General features: G+C 35.9%; 2 protein-coding genes across 2 annotated transcripts; both read right to left on the bottom strand.

Moving 5' to 3' along the window:
- Positions 1-1104: 1104 nt before the first annotated feature.
- Positions 1105-7029, bottom strand: LOC149077243 (facilitated trehalose transporter Tret1-like). Its single transcript, XM_089244979.1, has 2 exons — positions 6586-7029; positions 1105-2339 (listed from the first exon to the last, which is right to left on the bottom strand). Exons 1-2 carry the CDS (start codon positions 6857-6859, stop codon positions 1153-1155), a joined length of 1461 nt encoding a protein of 486 aa, XP_089101105.1. The 5' UTR covers positions 6860-7029; the 3' UTR covers positions 1105-1152.
- Positions 7030-8649: 1620 nt separating this feature from the next.
- LOC149077242 (acylphosphatase-2-like) lies at positions 8650-20451 on the bottom strand. Its single transcript, XM_089242769.1, has 4 exons — positions 20295-20451; positions 15871-15887; positions 11664-11773; positions 8650-8950 (listed from the first exon to the last, which is right to left on the bottom strand). Exons 1-4 carry the CDS (start codon positions 20368-20370, stop codon positions 8836-8838), a joined length of 318 nt encoding a protein of 105 aa, XP_089098895.1. The 5' UTR covers positions 20371-20451; the 3' UTR covers positions 8650-8835.
- Between the last annotated feature and the right edge of the window lie 203 nt (positions 20452-20654).

The raw sequence follows: 20654 nt of genomic DNA, 5'->3' as shown, positions 1-20654 counted from the left end.
ATTATTTCTCATATATTAATTTTTTTTCCGGTCCCATTTTTTTCTCTCTTCTTTATGTGTTCCTTGCCTGTCCAAGAAATATTTACTTGTTTATTTATTTCTCCCGGTCAACAAAATATTTGTTATCTTGACGGAAATCATAGATGAAGAAAACATTTTAGTGTGTTGCTCATAAATTTTATTTTGATAATTATCGCTATAAATACCCATGGATATTAATCTCAGATCTTGGCGTGTGTGTTCATTGAATTTAGAGTTTCCATCAGCAGATGACAGAACATGCTCATTCATTCGAATTGAATTCATGAACGCTGAAGATGTAATTTTTCGTATTCGTTATTATTTCATAAACACACACAAGGATCGAATCACAAAGCCTACGCTGTGATCTCGCGATAAATTGTGTCCCATATTTTTGTCCTTTTATGTCCCTATTTTTTTAGGGACATAAGTAGATGAGAGCACTGATCAGAATCGGAACTAGGGCAAAAGAGGCAACAGCCCTAGGTGGAAAATTTCGGAGGGTGGCAATTTTTAGGGACGGGCAAAATTTGTTATAGAATCAGGGCCACGATCTGGGGAGGGGCAGAGAGAGGGGTGCAAATTTCATCCTTTTACCCCCTCCTCTTTTAACATCACAAAAGGGAGGGGGGCAAAATGTGTGCTCGGCCGAACGAGCATCTTGTTGTACCCTGATAAAATGATCGAATTGAACAGTGTAGGTGGCAGAAAAATCACATTTGCCCTGCAAAAAATCAAATTTTCGTGCAAAGTTCAAACCGAATAATTTCTAGTCAGTGCTGAAGAGTCATGACTTATCGGAAGAACGAGACAACTGGAAAATATGGAGGTGGGACGAAAAAGAAAGAAAGAAACAAAAAAAACTGGACATTATCGGAATCATCATTTTCTATATTACGTTTGGCTTATGGACGGAAGGAGGGAGTATGCGATGGTTCCTAAAAGGCCCGCCTCTGCTTCCACGCCTGGGAGAGTATGACATAATGATAGGATTAGAATTTCTGAGCAAGTCATTTAATGACATTAAGAATTTGTTATTTTCAGATAGTGACGTTAAAAACGCAACACAGAGAAGCACAAATAAAATAAATATGTTTATTCATAACCTTTTTTTCTCATACCTTTTTTTTTTCAATTTAAGTCTTGAATATTTTTATTTTCATCACTTCGATCAGTCTTAGAGAATAAGGTTTGCATATCCTCGACCCTCTTACCTTTTGTCTCTGGCAAGCAATACACAGCAAATACACAAGACATGGCGGAAAAAATACCGTACAAGTAGTAAGTCCCGTAGCCTTTTATATTTGATCTTAAAAAGTCGAAAGATTTCGTCACGATGAAAACGAAGCCCCAGCAAAATGCAGAAACCACGGCCCCGATAAATCCTCGAGCTCTGTTCGGTGACATTTCGGCTAACATGAGCCAAGGAATGGGACCGTAACCTAGAGAAAATACTGCGATATATAAGAGAATAGATGTCAGTGGCACCCACGAATGCTCACTTTTGATAGATGGTTTCATTGTCCCAGCGTACTCGAAACTTGCGAGAATAGTCAATGTTATCGCCATCCCTAAGCCGGAAATAATTAAGAGTATTTTTCTCCCAGTTTTGTCTAGCAAAAGGCTGCCTACGGCAGTCATTACTACCATGACAGCATCGACGAGGATAGTCGATTGGTATGCTGATATGGGAGTGGACGAGGTTTTAAATACTTCCACAGTATAAAATAATATCGCGTTGACACCACAAAGCTGTTGGAAAACTAAAAGTCCTATACCAAGCATCGCTGGCCTATTCACTACAGGTTTCATAACTTCCTGCCACGTTAACTTCCATTCCGGTTGCTGAGACAGATCTTTGTGAATGGCATTGCACTCGGCTTCCGAATCAAAATCGGGTCCTTGCAGAAACTTTACGCTGTCCAAAGCTTCCTTGTAGCGGCCCTTGGCTATTAGCCACCGAGGTGATTCCGGCATGAAGACAAACATCAGCACACCGATGAACACCACAACTGATGGGGAAATGGCTAGCCAATCCCAAGTCATGAATACTGCCAACGTGTTGCAGAGCAGCACGCCGACGCAGGTGAACAGTTGGAAGAAACTTCCCAACATACCACGCACTTCAGGTGTCGAGATTTCAACCAGATAAGCTGGGATGACAGGACACTGAACTCCGACGCAGAACCCTGTTATGAATCGGCCGACATACATGAACCACACATCAGTTGCGTAGGCTATGAGCAACCAACCGGCCAGCGAAGGCAAGGCGAGAACCAATAACGATCCTTTTCTACCACAATTTTCCGACATGTATCCTGCCAATGAGAAAAATAATCGTGAGCTATGAAATGAAATTACGAATGGAAAAACTAGATATGACCTCATAATTTCACTCGTACTATTTACTACTATTAAACCCCGCATGCACCTCGTCCATAGGTTTCTACCCTACCCAATTAATCTTCGAAACTTCAAACGAATGGGGACATGTCGGAATGCGCGTGTATGTGTTGTGCACCAAACGTAAACTTTGTTTCTGTGAAATGCTTGTTATGCATTGCTTGTCAACAGCTGCCATCTGACTTCCGAATTGGGAAGCAGAAAATTGGCTGGCTGTTTTTCCTTGTGTCATGCGTGAATTTTTTTTAAACATTGTGGGCCTGATTGCTGTCTGTAGGAAGACTTTTTAAATGGAGATTGGCTCGCATTCGTGCCTCACATTTGCTGCCTCAAAGTTTGAAAACCACGGAAAACCAACTTCAGCCGTACATCCCTATGCCGTCAGTGGGGTTCAAAACTTGGGTCCTCACGACGCCCAAGCACATGGCACACAATCGCATGGCCCAAACTTTCTGGGTCACCAGCTTATATTCCTTATGGGGACAAAGAAGGGAGGTCATGGTCTATTTCGGGTCCTCGCAACACGGGTCCATGACGATGTCCACACGACCGCATAGTGGCTTTCACTCTCACGGCATTTCTATTATTCTATTCGTTCATTCTAATCTTATTCTGTTTTTCAGAATATACTGAAAAAAAATAAAACATATTTTTTTTTGGATTGCTGAATTTTCAACAATTTGACATCTATAAATTTTATGGACATATTTTGTTATTTTCAGCCACCTCGTTGGGCAGTTTGACCTGCTACAATCACCATTCTCCACTGAATGGATGGCATGGATTTTCAGATTTTCAAATAAAAAACTCTTCTGTTTTCTTACAGTATTTCCTCATATATTGGAGAGACCTTAGTTCCAAGAAACATCTAAAATTGTTGTTTTTTTAAAGAAGTATTTGACTAAACTTGCATTTTGTGATGATAATTCTGAAAAAAATTACCCCCTATGGAGCAGTTGTGTGTTCATGGGGGGTAATTTTTCTGAAGTAATTTTGGTGCAGTGTTTCTGAAGAAACCTTGTCATAAAGCAGGTAGAGAGCCTTCTTGGAGAGTAGAGATCTTCCTGCTCTCCATTTAAAGAGCAGGCAGGCCTACAACATAAATACGAAAATTCAGGGGAACCTCTCTCTCTCTCTCTCTCTCTCTGACACTTTCACTTCTAATACAGAAGACAAATGACGGACCTACTCAAACACGAAAATTTCATAATTCAGGTATCATAAAAATGTTAAGATCACACATATACACTGGTGTAAGAAATTAAGAGAATTTGTAGACTTGGTCGATTATCTCTAGAGCTACTGTACCGATTTTAATGAAATTTGATATGTACATACATTGATACAATACAAAACAAATAACCATTCAATAATTGTAATACACACCCATGATCGTGCGTAACACTCGTCGGAGTCAGAAAGTATGAAACAGCGGTTGCAGAATAAACAAAAAAATGGGTTAATAGATGGGTTAATAGGGGGGGTATGGTCCCCTCTTACAGATATACAGGTCTCGCAGCGTGATTTCATACTTGAAATAAGGCAGTTTATCATTTCCTGTGGCAATTGGGCCCACTCGTTGTGGCCCACTCGAATGAAAACAGCAACGCTGTTTTCATTCCCTGGAGGGTTCCCGGGGGGGGGGGGGGGGTTGCGAGTGCGAGTTGCAATTGCCCTCCTCAGAGCGTCCCAGACATGATCTATAGGGTTAAGGTCTGGAGATCTGGCTGGCCAATCCATCCGGCGAATATCCTCACTCTCTAGAAAATCGTCAAGCAGAAGAGCTTTATGTGGCCTCACGTTATCGTCCATTAAAATGAACTCAGGGCCAACTGCACCCCTGAAAAGACGAACATAGGGCTCCAAGATCTCATCCCTATACCTTACACCAGTCACAGTGCCTCTTTCAAAGACATGGAGAGGTGTGCGGCCATCCAACATGATGCCTGCCCAGACCATTAAACCTCCTCCGCCATAATGGTCGATTTCACGGACATTGGAGGGTAGGTAGCGGGTCCCTGGTTCTCTCCATATGAACGTACGGCGAGAATCGGTGCTTAGGCTGAACCGGGACTCATCAGTGAAGAGAACGGTCGCCCATTTATCCATACTCCAATCTCTATGCTCTCTGCACCATGATAAACGGATTCTCCTGTCCGTAGAAGTGAGCGGGACGCAAACAGCAGGTCTTCTTGCAAGCAACCCTCTCTCACGAAGTCTTTTGGAAACAGTCACCCTTGATACACGGGTTCCTGTGGCTGCATACAAGTCACGAGAGAGCTGAGAAGCTGTAGCACTCCTGTTACGCCTCGCTATAATCGACAAATGGCGATCTTCTCTGGCCGTCGTGGCTCTTGAACGACCTTGCCCAGGCTTTCTCTCGATGGATCCGGTATCCTGGAACTGTTTCCATAAGTTACACACGCTGGGCGTTAAATTTAACTCTCTACAAATCTGGACTTGAGATTGGCCTGCTTCTAGCCTCTCCACAATTCGCCACCTCATTCCATCATCTAAACGTTGGTGGTTACTCATTTCTACTGTTACAATTTGAAATTAACCGATTGCTGCAAAATAACACCAAGAAATTCGCCGAGGTGTGCCAGCGAACGAAATGCGTCTTAACTTAAACGCGCTTATAAAGCCTGTTTCTCTACTGGCTCCGCCTACACACACGTGTACGCTTACGTATTTGATGTACAAGATTTGCATTTTTGTCTAGAAGCAGTGGTTGTACATTCAGTTCAGTTCTTTTCATGAAATTCGATAAAATATGCAAATTCTCTTAATTTATTTCACCAGTGTATATATTTTTACACAACATTTTTTGGTACGCACTAATTACTTGGAAATTCCCTAGTGAAATTTTTAAACATCGTATGTGCGGTTGAGTAGTAGAGGTCTATTTTGGCACCTGCCATTAGCAGAATTGTAATGTCAAAGTACATTAAAACTTTTTTTTGCTCTGAAACTTCAATTCTGCATATTTTACTGAATGAAATGTTGTATTTTAACGTGTATAAAGAACTCCTTTGTGCCAAAAATCGGGTCCCAAAAATAAGAGGGGTTCTTATACATGAATAGTATTATAGATATAATTTTTTTCCCAAATTTTACGCCCAAAATATCTAGGGGATTCTAGCGCACGTTAAAATACAGTAGTACTATCGGTGCTATAAATGTTCGTATTGAACTACTAGGTGAAATTTCTTAATTTCATACTTTGTCAATACTCAAGTCTCTTTTGACCAGGGTTACTTTCTATTAAGAAAAGCTTTTTTCATGCAGCTGGTTACATTTCAATAAGAAATGACTCTACACTACTAAGAAATGAATTTTTTTGGGGGTTCGGGGTAGATATTAGCATCCAAAAAGGCATAAATAATTATAGAATGCAAGGATGACGTCACTCTCCGCTACCATAAGAAGGTTTTTAACAACTGGCTGTTGCGAAGATATATTTTGGAAAGAGAGAAAATTCAACTGCCCCTGCGGGGAAAGGACGTGGGTTCGATTCCCCGCAGGGACAGTTGAATTTTTCTCTCTTTCCAAAATATATCTTTACAACAGCCAGTTGTTAAAAACCTTCGTAATTATAGAATGTTGAGAGATGCTGGAAAAATACTGTTCAAAATTCATGCTCACCAAAAACAAAAACACGAAAATTCAGAATTAATGAAAGTAACCATTTAGAAATGATGAGAGAAATAAGTTTAGAATTAATGAGAAAAGTAATAATTTGAGAATCAATGTGAAAAATAATTTGAGAATTAATGAGAGAGAAAAATAATTTTAAAAATAATGAACGAAGAGAAGTTTCAGAGTCAATGAAACTTCAGATTAAATGAAATTCTGAGTTATTGGCAGCCTTCACTAATTTTGTAGCCTCTGCTTCAGTAGATGCCCTTGGCCCAGGCCGGTTTGACAATCAGTTAATATCCAGCTACTCCTATATTCATATTTAAAAGAATTACTTTTTTTTATCGACCAAGAGAATCATAATACATATTTCAAAAAAGCATCAAACATCACATTGATTTAGTATCACATAGCATATAACATCAAGCATTCAATCCAGCATGTGTAAATTTATAACTTTTGTCATATTTTACTCAAATTCTCGAGAGTGTGAATACATATGAAAGAAAATCCAATTCTTACCAGCAAAAGCTCCACCGACAAGGGCGCCAAGAGCGAACAAACTCCCGATCCAGGTAATATCATCTTCTGTAGGGATAACTCTGCTCTCACGCCTCAGCATGTCATCGGTGGCAGTAGCAGAGAAAGCTCCACCCATGCCCATGGACACCGCAAACAACAGACATGCTAAAGCTGCTAAATACATCTTACGCGGGAATCCAGATTTCATTTTCTGAGGATCTCCTCCCCACTCTATCGATTTTCCTACGATTTTGAACTCAAACTTACCCGGCATCTTTATTTTCCGATGTCATATGCAACGAGAACACATGTGTTAAAGTCTGTTTTGTCACTGTAATCAGAGGAGATACACCCATAAAAAAAAGACAACCCACTATTAAATTAACATGGTTCCCTAAAAACAAACTTAACTACAATTTGCCTAACGCATAGTCACTCATCAGTAAAAAAATCTATCAAACTATGTTTGGGTACTGATACAGTTGTGTTGGTGATAACGGAATCGGAAATAGATAATCGAATATCGAAATCTCATGACGGGTTGAGTTCATTGACGAACAAAAAAAGCACAATAATTATATAATCAGCTCATAAAATAACAAAAAAAAGAGACAATCCTATTGTTTGGGTCCTTGTTATTTTTTATCGTTAGCTGTGTCAGCGCATGCGCCGCGATTGAAGGAGAGATATTATTTCTTTCTCTAATTATCATTTTTTTTACTTTTATTTCCTCTTGAGATAACGAGATTATGTAATTCTTTTTTCCCCTTGTTATGCGGGGTCATTATTATGCTACTTAATTATTAAAACAGGTCTCTGAATGCTTTACATATTATACCGTCGGTTAAAAATGAAAGAAAATGCACGTTACATTTAAGGTTGAATACTCACTGCTTGTTGATGAGGTATTTGTTATATCCAAGCAGCATACAGGATGGGTGTATGTAAGTGTCTCAGTAGGGGTTTCCAGATGCCATTTTCGACCAATGAAGTCTATATTATTTAGATATATTTAATAATAAGTGAAGTGCTCGTCATCAGAGCCGCGCAACTAGATACTTTGTCACCCGAAGTACTCACGCACAGGGGCGTCGGAAGTGTTTCGAATCTGTGGGTGCCTGTCTTGAGATTCATGTAGGAAATTTCGATTTTCGAATCAATTCTGTGGGTGCTCGGACCAGTTCTGCAAACTTCCGTGGGTGCTCGAGCACCCATTGGAGAACTGGAGAAACCGAGGCTCTGTCTCAAGAGCACCCACTGCACCCCTGTCTCCGACGCCACTGATCACGCATATTGGCACCTCCCGTGTAATGTAGAAGGAGCAAAACTGGTGAATTTGGCCACCCTTCTAATCCCGGCTCTGGAAGGTTGAAATTAACTTTTGCCGCTGTGGTGGTAAAATGGCCATAGTGATGGAGTCGCATTGTGAGGACCCAGGCTCGAACCCCGCTAGCACCACAATGATGGTCAGCGGAAGTTGGTTTTTATACCTAACTTTGAGGCGCAAATGAGAGCCAATCTCCCTTTTGAAAAGTCTTCACACAGAAAGCAACAGGTCTACAACGGTACAAATATTCAATCATTTCACTCCACTCTTAGTTCGAGAAATAGATGGCAGAGATGGCATCACTATAACACTTATTAAACAGAAACAAATTTCACGTTAGGTTCACGACACAACACGTACATTCCAACATGTACCAATTCGTTAGAGGTTCCGCAGAGGAATATGGACAAAGTGCATGCCTGGTTTAGTAGTAGTCCCCGGAGCACCTACCCTACTGCTACCTCCTGATTGCGGCCCACACATCCCTTCAATGTAATTGGGAATTGCCAAGCAATTAAAGAGTTTATTTCCAAAGTCTCATATAATTGTGAAATAGCAAAATGCAGAAATTAATTTTCTTTACTTTTATATGAATGATTTCAATTTAAGTCATTATTGCAATTCATTATGACGTATAACTGCTTTGCCGACATTGACTTACCAAAAGTGATAGTAATAGTGTCACATGACCTGGAGTTGAAGATAGAAAACAAATTAAGTGAGATAAAAAGAGAAAGTACGATATTATCAAAATTCCTCTTTTAACTAAACTTTTTACATTACAATATTTTCATACATCGGAAAATAATACTTCAGATCAAAAACGAAAGCATTATTTTTTTTCAAATAATATATTTTATATTCACGAATCACCTATCTTTACAAATGTAATACATATAATACTTTCTGTAAATGTTTTTTCTTCAAAAACGCACGGTGAAATTCCTATAATCTGGTTTATCGATGATTTGCCACTTGCTAAGCTCGCAGTGTTCTATCCGGCTTCCTGGGCTTCCCTGCAATTTCAGCCACATTACCCTAGAAAAATATAAATGGAAATTTTAGTCTAATTCATTACTGTTACTAATTTCGTTTTTCTAACAGGGTTGTGGATATATGGAATAGCAAATATATATTAGAAGATATACAGAGTATCCTGTAACTCATAATGCAACCTTTATCTGATCAACCGTTCGTCTTCGAGGTATATTTCCAATTATAAAAGTGCTCAAAATGTATATAGGAATCACTCTGTACCAGTTTCAAGAGTCAAAATACAGTGTATCGTAAAATAAAGAATATAAATTTTTATACGGTTCCCCTGTTCTTTAATTTGCAATTAGAAAGTTGTTGCCTTTTCTCTCCTGAGGCAAAAAAGAAAAGAAAAAAAAAACAACTTTGAACACCTGTGAAACTTAACGTGTACAAGTACTGTTCTCGTGTAAAGTATCGCTGAAAATAAAGAGTTTTTCCACCCATTATTGGCTTGTTATTTCTGCATCTTCGTTTATATTCCAGCTGATCGGGTTGGGGTTTCCGATCATACATTCCTATGTCGTTCTGTTTTGTTTTTGTTTTCTGCCTCCCTCAAAAGTTTGTATGTTGAGTTTTGAATTATCCTGTATATGCTTCCAAGTGCAATATTGTCTGCGCTGGTTGGATTCAAAAATCGAAGAAAAGTTGGGAAAGAACAACATAAATGATTTAAAGAAGCGATTTCCGTTAGTTTAGGCTTATCTTTTCAAAGTCTTCACCAATTTTTGAATTCAAATATCTTACCGAATATTGTACTTAGGAACATGAATTTTTTTTTTCTGGCCTCAGGAATGACAGCGAGGTACTTTTTCCCTCGATTACATTTTTTTAAATTTCTTTTATTGGTAAATTTACATGCTTGGACTGTTATTACTTTGAATATCAATATTTCTTGAGTTTAAGAAGTTATCGAAAAAAAAAATCATTACAAATAAATCACTCTGGTTATTGAATCAAAAATTAAAAAGAAAATGCAATTAGAGCGAGAGTAAAAAAAAAAAAAAAATCACTGATTTTTCTTGATTACTTTTCACTCTCAAAACAAATTTTTGCTTCTGGAAAAGAAGCTTGAATATAAATATATATAGAAAAAAATTATAATAAAAATAATACAAAAGAATATTTCGATCAAAACGTAGTGAAATTTTAAAATTTAGCGGGAAAAATAATTTGTTTTCCAATATACGTATACGATAAGCCGATTACACTATATTTTTCTTCCGACTAATTATTTGTGACATATTTCTTTTTGAAATATTCTGAGATTTTCTTATGATATGATTGGATCTAGCTTATGAGAAATTTGATTCCTAGCTTTATTTTCAAATGTTGATAAAAAATATTTGAAAGAGAATTTCGAAAAAAAAAGTCGTATCATACCTCTTATTAGAGAAATATCTGACGTTTCAAAACGTATATAAAAGTAATTAAACATCAAAAAATGATTATTTAAATGATTACACGTAGAAACTCTTGTATATATTTTATACATATGCTACGGTAAATGTGATAAATGTTGTTATTATACGTAATATCGGGTTATTATGCATAGCACCCAAGCGTCGTTGCCATTGATAATAATTACTAAACATAGTATAAGTACTAAAAAAATTATCACTTTTACCGGCGATTATGCGTAATAGCCAAGCGTTGCGTCGTTTGTGAGCATGATAATCATACTATATATATATATATATATATATGATTTTTTCCTTACATGATAATTCATACACGTATTGCATCATTATATCGGGGTAAGACAGTAAAATTAGTTATCATTATATCGGGGTAAGACAGTAAAATTAGTTATCATTATATCGGGGTAAGACAGTAAAATTAGTTATCATTGTATCGGGATACGATTGTAAAATTTCATATCATTATATCGGAGCCCAACTATATTCACCACACATAATAGACTCATTTGTAATTTTTTTCATATTTATGAAATTCACCAATCGCACTAGGGTATTATGCATAACCACAGATAAAGGCGATAAATTTCGTGTTTATCAAACTTACCAACCACACTTGGTTATTATGCATAACCTCCAGTAAAAGTGATAATTTTTTTTTATTATTTATCAGATTTAACAACGAAGCTTAGGTATTATGCATAATCGCCAGTAAAAGTGATAAATTTATCAAACTTACCAATCGTCTTGGTAAGTGTCCATAATAACCGGTTATTATGTATAACAACCGATTAGTCACATTTACCGTAACACATTCATCAATTCCTAATAATGAATTAGAATGCGATTCCCGTTTCTTAAATACGAAAAAAATTCAAGACGTTTTGACTACTAATCCAAAGAATCATTTTAGTTATCAGTTTTAAAATTTCGAAACCTTCTCGCTATTCTCACCATATGTTGTTTTAATTTGGCATCTTTGTGATTAGAAATCACCACGAATCTACTCGGGATTTCAGAAAAAAAAAGGAAGATATCTTAAAAATGCAGTTTGTTCATTAGTTTGGAAAATCGAGTTGAATTTTATCATTTATCCTAGGCAACCAATCACACACTTCAACATCCTTATGGAAATAACCTTGGTGATTTTTTTATTTTTAAAAAGTATTGAAAAGTTTGTTCACGCGAGAACGCCATGGCAGCGATGAGTTTTACAAAACCAGAAGTTTCCGATACTTGATGTTTGTTTTTAAAAATGGATCTATGTAACAGTTAATGATCCATGTATGGATCGTACTTACATCTCATCGATTTTATCTTTTTCTCCTTGAATGACTCCTATGACTGTTCCTCTCTTAGATAGCCTCGTCCATCCTTTGAGCCCGAAGCTTTCGCTCATATCTTTACAGTACTGGAAAAATTCCAAATTTCGTTTCAGTTCTCTGACAAGCAAATATATTTTTATCAAATAATGTTTAGAAAAAACCGTATCTCAGTTCAGATAAGCATTTGGTTTTACGCTACTAAATCATCATAATCTTGATGGTGAATTATTCTTAGATGTTTGAAGTTTCTTGAAGTTCTGACGAGTGGACACTTTAGGGACAGAAGAGTTGTTGTGTATCTAGACTTTCTTGAGAGGATTTGACAGGGCCCGACGTAGTAAATTTCTAAAAAGTTTGCGTGAGATTCGGATAAGAGGACACTTGTTGAAGTTAGTTTCGTGATAAGTGATATGTCACAGGGAGTGTCATGGTGAACGGAAAATTTTCTTTTTGGGTGGGTGGATGGATTCTCCACAGGGAAGTTTTCCTGGTCCAATAGTTTCCCGATCATGACGTCTATTTTGAATTTAAAAACGATTGTAAAATATTCCTTATTATCAAAATGCTTTCTGAAATTAATGAAACCAGTTGTGTAATATAAGGTAGTTCGTCTCAAAAGTATAAGCTCAAAAGATATATGACAAATGCGAAGAGAAGTTAAAAGCAAATAAACTTTTGATATTTTTGCTAACTAGGCACCTTAATGTCATGTCTATAATTCACATGAAAAGTCATAAGTTAATTCAAGCATGATTTTTTTTGTATTAAATATAAAATTGGACATTTGAATCTGTCTCAAAAGTTTAAGCACAATACAAAAACATTCCTGGTGCAATACACGCAATCCTTAAGTGACAATCATGTTCAGGACCGCAACTAGATGCTTGGTCACCCAGGTCAAGTGCGCATTTTGATACCTCCTTGTAATGTTGAAGGAGAGGTTTGAGAATAAAATTTCGCCGCCTCTGGTCCAGTATCCGGGGCACGATACCCGCCTGCTCCCCCCTAATTGCGGCCCTGATGATGTTTATCTGCCCCTTATTACTTTAAAAACGCGTGTTCGTATTGACAGAATCATATTTTAAAGTATTCCTGGCTTCAGGAAATGCAAGCATCCTCGATATCAATATCGAATCCTCCTTCTAGAGGCTTGCATTTTAATCCGCAAGATTCTTTATCAGGTTTAGACCATTTTTCCATGTTGGTCAGTTCAAACCTAAGATAATTTATGGTGAAGGCTAATGTTTTGTGCATGTTGAAGTAGGAAAGGTAGGATTTTCCTGCTGAACTCCCACTCGGATCCCTAAGTTCGTCAAATGGTAGCAAATGTTGTTCGAGTGTTTCTTGATTCTTCTTCTGGTTTTGTCTTCCTTCAAGAATCGACAGAGTGATCTGACCACCAATAAAATCCTCTCCTTGTCACCCTTTCATTGGCTGAAGACAGTCTTTGGCTTTTCCAAAAAACTCTTGCCAGTAAGTGTTCCAGCCATCATGGCCATCTAAATTTCACTTTTTATCTTCAATGAATATTATTACTCTTGTAGCCATTTTTCTTTATAAAACATAGACTTTTTTGTCCGACTCCATTCTCATCTCTTGTGACGGCTGTTTTAGACATGATAAGCGTACTATTTCTTTTTCGGTTTAATGTAGTTGCAATTTACTCTATATACGTCTATGACGTATAAGATATCGTTTGACATATTTAGCCATACATTATTTTTCACATTTTTTACTTTGCATAAAGGCATGTTTTGAGTTGACATCATTCTTTGGGCCAGTCTGTCTGTTAGAATACACGTTGCATGTAGCCTTCCAGATTTCGAGTTTTCCATCAAAAACGTTCTCTTTGGCAAGAACTTGACGTTTACCACAACTTGATCAGTTAAGAACCTTAGAAATTTGCCCAACAATCTCACTTTCCGATTTGCACTTGACGATCCTAGACATCTCTTCCCTCGTGAACTGCGATGAATAAGGTGTTTTGATTTATTATCAAAAACTTTCCCTCTGCTTTATTCCGTTCTAAAAACACGTCAATTAAGCCGACATAACAAGGCTTCTTTAAGATTTGCATAAAGGGCTTAAACTTTTGAGACAGTGATTTTTCACCAAAATTAAAAATATAGTATGTAATATTCTAGTTAGCCATCAGTGCTGCATTAAGTAAAATAAATTTATTTTAATGACTTTGGATTGCAATTCAATTATATACTTATGAATATTATCTTGAATTTGTGGTTTTGATTTCATCGTCATTTTCATCACGATCTTGAACTTTTGAGACGGACTACAATAAGGTGCAATTATGGGAGATTCGTGACTTTTATGACCAATCTAAGAATCACTGAAACGCAAGTTTATTTTGTGACCCATAGGTTAATAATGTCTACAATAAATGTTGAGATTAAGAGCTGAGTGTTAGAAGGATCTGAGATTGAACTTACCCTTCTGATTCATGAATTGTAACCATGGTACAACATTATTTTCGTAGCATTGTTCTGCTGTAGTCGAAAGAACCAGTAGAATGCTAAGTTTCATTCTCAAAAGGTCTCTTCACGTATTTCCGATGTTATAAATCCACTGTTTCGAAATTTGTTTCGATTTAAAGAGAATGCAATGCAGTTACGGAGACTATATCTGCTGAAGGATATTTATTTGGTTGAAGAGGTACAGCAAAGACCCTGTGGTAGCATGCGATGATTCGACATTTGAGGAGAGAAGTGAATTTTCGAATATTTATCCATTGAATATCCTATATTATTGAATAGTCAGTCAGAGGCTTTTGAAGCTCACGGAAGGTGAGGGGGTGTGGATATGTCTGAAGTATTTGAGATTCTCATAAGCATGTATAACGAATGAAGAGAGCAGGCCATTTCCTTTCCATTTTATATCTTGAATTTGCTGGTAAGTGTCCCAATTAACGACAACAACTATGTTTCTTACAGAGAGATAGATAGATAGATAGAGAGAGAGAGAGCATGCGTATCTGTGATGTCATTTTAACAATTTGTTTAAATGTTTTGTTTGCATTTATTATTTTAACCTTGAAGTTTGCAGTTTTTAACCTGAAGTTTTTTCCTTACTATAGTTTGAATCACAAAGAAGGTAGTTATATATTTAGAATGTAATATTACTACAATAACTTGTGTTTATTTTAGGGGCGATTTTTGATTTGATTCAAGACAGATTTTCTAATTACTTTTCAGGCTTTCTATGCGTGTCATTAACAATGAAAAAGTTATTATCTCGAAGAACAAATTGAGCATTTAAGAGTAAATTCCTTGATAGTGACGGCTCAGTCAGTTTCGGGCAACAGAAAAAACTTTATATTTGTCTTTTGTTGTTTATATTTGTGACGACAAAAAAAAAATCCTCTGCATGAAGCTCGAATTGAGTTCGTCCTGTTTTTTATTAATGTAATGCACAACAACAAACAAAGAAGAAAGATTTCCATTTTTTTTTGCATTTGTCTGAAATAAATAACACTGTCAAGCTAAATCGCTGAACAATCGACACGTCTAAAGAAGTATGGCACTCATTGCCGGATGATTCGAAAAGTTATCCATCCTCAATCGGTAAGTTTTACTTCTATATTTTATTTGTGAAGTTCATGATTTATAGAAATATTTTTGCTATTTTCATTTGCTTTTTGTATTTGAGTTTTTTTTTCTCCCAGAAATGCCACCATATTCAGTACGATTTTTTTTTTTTGGACATCAGCCACTTTGCTGGACTTTTCGCCTTGTCATTTATATAAGTAGAAATTCGTTCGTAAAAAGAGGGTGTGATGCCACTTCTATCTCTATTCTTTTTATGAGAATCTTTTTGTGTTGTCGGAAAAGGATTCTTTCTTTCCGCAACTATTAAAAGGTTCCAGCGAATGATCATTAATCATGTCTGTTCCATTCCCTTAAAAGTTCGATGAATTCCTTTGAACCGTCATCTATCGTTGCATTCAGGGTAAAATAAGGGACCCACGCAAGAGTTGTAGTCTAATGAAACGATTCTTGAAAGTTCTTTCGTATCACAGTTTGAAATGCATTATTGCATTAAAAGTTAAGGGTCTTTAAAGGGAGTGAAGCAGATATTCACTTGTAGGTTTAATTAAGATTCTGAACAGAAGATACTTTTAAGATTCGAACATAATTCAAGTAAGAAGATAAAAATATGTTTTACTCACCTTCGTAAAATTGACACCTGAAACGTGAAAATATATTTTGAGTCATTTGAAATTAAGTACATCATTTTCGTTGATGAAAAAGAATGTTTACATAAAATGAAATAAAACATATTTTTATCAAGTTTTATAGACATGAAATATGTTCAGAAAGTTTATCTAGTTAAAAAAAAAGAAGAAATATCTGGTTTGGTCAGAACACGATAACTCCAAAATCACATTTTTGAGATATAAGCATTTTCATTGCCATTTAAAAATCAAAAATTAAGCATACACACAAATACAAATGAAAATATCATACATCAGCATGTTGTTTAGCAGTACACACGTATTTGTGTATTTATCTCACTTCTAATTAGTTATAATTAGCAAGACTTACTAATAGATCAAAAAAGCCATTTTTTGGAGATATCATGTTCTGACCAAACACCACAAATATATGAAATAATCTCTTTAATAAAATTGAACCACATAAAAATAAATTACAATGCAGGCAAAAAAACTAAAATCCATGTAAACTGAGTTTAGGAAACGCAAATTGGATAGTTTATTCACTGAAATGAAACAACTAAAAATTTAGAACGGTAAAAATGTAAAAAAGTGAAGTTAGATTATAGTTCCCCAGCCTTTTTTTTCCCCATCGCCCCTTCTTCAGAAATATTTTTCTCCCATCGTCCTCCAACGCAATCTAATCCATAGGATCCTATGTTATACCCGTAGCTTCTACCGCCACCCTGGAACATTCCATCGCCCACCGGGGGCGTTAACGCCGACGTTGAGAATCACTGATTCAGATCCTAGTCTAAGCGTATAAATATAATACTTAATTAGAATGTTATCACAAAAAATGAGTAACTTTGCCTGGTTTTAATTTACACAAAAATTGCCACGTTTTTAAGACAAATAAATCACACTGGTCGAATGGTCGACGCGTTTCGGCTCTTCAATGGAGAGCCGTCATCAGGACCTCGTGGTCAGAACTCACACGAATGAAGAGTGATGTTTACGTCTGGTCGTCCGAAGAGTTCGCCTTTGTATTTGCTGCGTCCGAGTGGTCTTTGGATGCGAATTGGGGAGCCATCTGTTGTAAAGTGTTGAAAGTTTTTTCACGACTGAGGTTAATAAAGCCTGTCCAAGCTGACGAAATAGGTGGTGTGTTTCTTCCATCATTAACGAGGAAATTCTGGCATGTTCTGATGAAATATCCCTCGAGACACACAATTCGGAATTGAATTTTCTCGAGGGATATTTCATCAGAACATGCCAGAATTTCCTCGTTAATGATGGAAGAAACACACCACCTATTTCGTCAGCTTGGACAGGCTTTATTAACCTCAGTCGTGAAAAAACTTTCAACACTTTACAACAGATGGCTCCCCAATTCGCATCCAAAGACCACTCGGACGCAGCAAATACAAAGGCGAACTCTTCGGACGACCAGACGTAAACATCACTCTTCATTCGTGTGAGTTCTGACCACGAGGTCCTGATGACGGCTCTCCATTGAAGAGCCGAAACGCGTCGACCATTCGACCAGTGTGATTTATTTGTCTTAAAAACGTGGCAATTTTTGTGTAAATTAATTAGAATGGTTAATTAGTATAAATAGTTATTAATCTTATTCTTACATTGAAAAGGTTCAATTTCAATATTAATTTCTAAAGATTACAACAATTTTATTATTCACGAATGCAAATACATCTCAAGAACTCTCTTTGTGGAGGACTTCATGAAGTGATGGGAATTAGTTTCGGGGGGGGGGCGAATTTGTTGCACATGTCGCCAACAGAGGGCGTTTAATTAAGAAATGACACATTTAGGCAAACGTTTATAATTTTAACAATTGTTACTGCAACAAAACATGTTCCACATGATGGCCATCATTTTCAGATACCACGTGAAATCGCAAGATGGCATGTGGCTGCCACGAGAATTTGAAAAGCTCTGTCCTCTTCCACTTGAAGCGAAACCTCCTATACTGCGTCTATAGAAATGGGTTTTCTTCCTTTTCCAGGACGAACAGCGAAGGATAACACATTGAGAAACAAGATCTCAGTGAATGCATCTAGGTTTTATAACAACTGCTGCGTGACATCACATAATCCAAAGTGATTACGTGTAGTAAACATGTGAAATTTACATGTTTACTACAGGTATCCAAAGTGAAACGCCCTCTGGTGGCGACATGTAAGGCAGTCAAAAAAACAACTAATTTTTTCCTCCGAAACAAATTTCCATCATTTTATGAAGTACTCCACAAAATTTCACTTTTCTGATGACAGGTTTCGCCTGTAGGCTACTTTAAAGAAATAGGGTCTTTTAATTATGGATGCCTTGTATATAGTAGAACCTATTTAACCTTAGAATCGAAGCTTTTTTCACCTCCTCATCACGGAGATGAGAAGAACTACTTTTTTTCATAGGGTTGCAATAAAGTTTCATAGTGATGAGGAGAGAGGAAGGAAAACAGTAGACTTATTTGAGTTTATTCCACTGACATTTGGACGCAATATTACGTCATTGATTGTAAAGTGGTTAAGAATCCTGATCGATCATGTTAAACTGATGTATATGTTACGTTCAAAACTTAAGGTGACCAACTACCTCCAAATGACAAATTTTTTGGAAATAGAAAATGGGTTTTATTAGTTTATTTGGATATATACAGTATTTCAAAAAAATTCCATTAAAAAGAATCTAAAACTTTCATTTTTGCATATGGAAGAAGTGTAAACGAAGTTATATAGCTGAGTTAATAATTCCTCTTGAGCGATAATTACAAAGGCGGCAAACAATTTTCAAAAGCTCATTCTGAAGATTCGAGTTTCTTGTTACTTTATTGCATGGAAAAGTTAATGTCTCAAAAATTAGGTAAGATATTTCAACCTTTGACTTCTGACGGTACTTTAAAAAAAGAGTATCTGATCTGGTTAGATAATATTTGTTAAGGACACTAACAAATTGTTTGGGAAACTATTTTTTTTTAATTTTTTGTATTTATAAATTATATATTATAACTTTTGTATTTGGTAATTATCAAATGTGTTGTGATTCACAAAGCAAACATTTATTATTATCATTACATTTATATTTTCATTTATTATCATTTTCTTCTCATTTTATTTTCCATAATGTGGTAGTCCAATGGTTAATGAAGTTTTTAACAGTGTTTCAGATAATTCAAGTTGTGCGATGAATCAAGAACTGATCTATATGTTTAGAATTTAATATTTTAATGTTGTTTATAAATGTAAAGTATTGGATTTTTTCCTTCAAAATTCACGTATTTTTCAAGAAAATCGACATATTTCAGAGAATATTTAGAGTACCTTAAAACCTTTACTTCATTGCACAGAAAACAACCTGTCATAGCAACAACGTATATCAACATTATTTGAGTATATGCGGTACTTTTTAGTGTAAAATGTGTGGTGTAAGTACAAAAACAAGCTAATTGTGAGAGCATAATATATATCTCAAATAATATATAATAATATCTCGGAAATTTTACTAGATTTTCTTACTCAAACTTAATTTTGACTGAAACTACGTGTTTTGAAAACCACGCTATTTAAAAAAAAATATGGAATGTGATTTTCATGCATACGTAGTCATGAATAATGTTTGAAGTTTTAAGTATTGAGGTGTGTCTCATCTTTTCCCATTGGTAAAAACTTTTTTCTCATAAAGAAATAATATGAAGCATATTATTTATCCATTGATTTATTTCCAATGTTTATCACATATATTTGATTGTGTCTGCTATCCTATGCCAGTACAACATTTTACATATCTCCAATATTGAAATTTTTATAAATTTTCGAAAAAAAACCCCCATTAAAAACAGCTTGCACGCTTGATAAAAATGCATGAGATCAATGTAATTGATTAAAAAAAATAAATTGAAGTAAAGGAAACTGTTCAAGTCACAAAATTATGAATAATATCGAGATTTTATCGTTTCAATCTTATTCAAAATTGAATTTTAAATATTTAAAAAAAATAAAAGAAATTGAATTTTATTTTATAACCTAAGTATTTATGAACAGATCTTAAATCTTTTTCATTATTTTATGAACTAAATACTTTCGTTTATTTTGAATAATTTTTTATTCAATGTCATTGATGCCATGTTATTTTATCATGTGCAGAAGCTATTTTTAATGAATTTTTTCTTTTAATTTGTAAAAAATTAAGTACTGGTATCTATGAAATTTAGATTTTTTGTACTGGCATAGGATAGCATACACAATCAAATATATGTGGTAGAAATTTGAAATAAAAATCAATGGACGAATAATATTTCTACATAAGAAAGTTTTTTACCATGCTAAAAGTTAAAAGGCTCCTTAAATTACTTGTTCGATTTGAACGTCTGATTATTTTCAATCGTTTCCCCATCACAGATTCGATGTATCGAGACCTACCTTGAACAGTGCCAAAAACTTCGAATTCCACTTGAACGAGTAAAGGTTCACCACCATTTCTTGATACGGGAGCCATTTTGGACACCTTAGGCTCCTCTTGACAATGCGTCCTGCTTCCAGAGAGAAGACAATGAAAGAAGCAGAGGAAAAAAAAAAGTAAATAAAATAGAAACAAGTTGTGATTAGTTGGAGTCGGTGAAGGATAAAAATAGAGGTAAGTGGCTTCTCCCGGCATTTTCTGCTGCCGCAGCGTAAAATACCTCAGGAATGGGAACAGAAGAGAGCGAAACAAGGACGGTCTCGCACGCAAGATGGTTCCGTTTGGAAGCGAGATTCATTAACGGAATCGGGCTACTTTCT

This window comes from Pholcus phalangioides, unplaced genomic scaffold, assembly GCF_987345545.1.
Source record: "Pholcus phalangioides strain wild (caught in Gottingen) unplaced genomic scaffold, Ppha-v1.0 ptg000015l_1, whole genome shotgun sequence".
Taxonomy (NCBI): domain Eukaryota; kingdom Metazoa; phylum Arthropoda; class Arachnida; order Araneae; family Pholcidae; genus Pholcus; species Pholcus phalangioides.
This window is presented reverse-complemented; position numbering and strand designations above follow the sequence as displayed.

What these genes read in the sequence shown, in the direction of transcription:
- LOC149077243 (XM_089244979.1), bottom strand. Translation starts at nt 6,859, where the DNA reads ATGCCGGGTAAGTTTGAGTTCAAAATCGTAGGAAAATCGATAGAGTGG. An exon ending in TGTCGGTGGAGCTTTTGCTG is followed by an intron (nt 2,340 to 6,585) that starts GTAAGAATTGGA and finishes TCTCATTGGCAG; the next exon opens with GATACATGTCGGAAAATTGT.
- LOC149077242 (XM_089242769.1), bottom strand. Translation starts at nt 20,370, where the DNA reads ATGGCTCCCGTATCAAGAAATGGTGGTGAACCTTTACTCGTTCAAGTG. An exon ending in AAAGATAAAATCGATGAGAT is followed by an intron (nt 8,951 to 11,663) that starts GTAAGTACGATC and finishes ATATTTTTCTAG; the next exon opens with GGTAATGTGGCTGAAATTGC.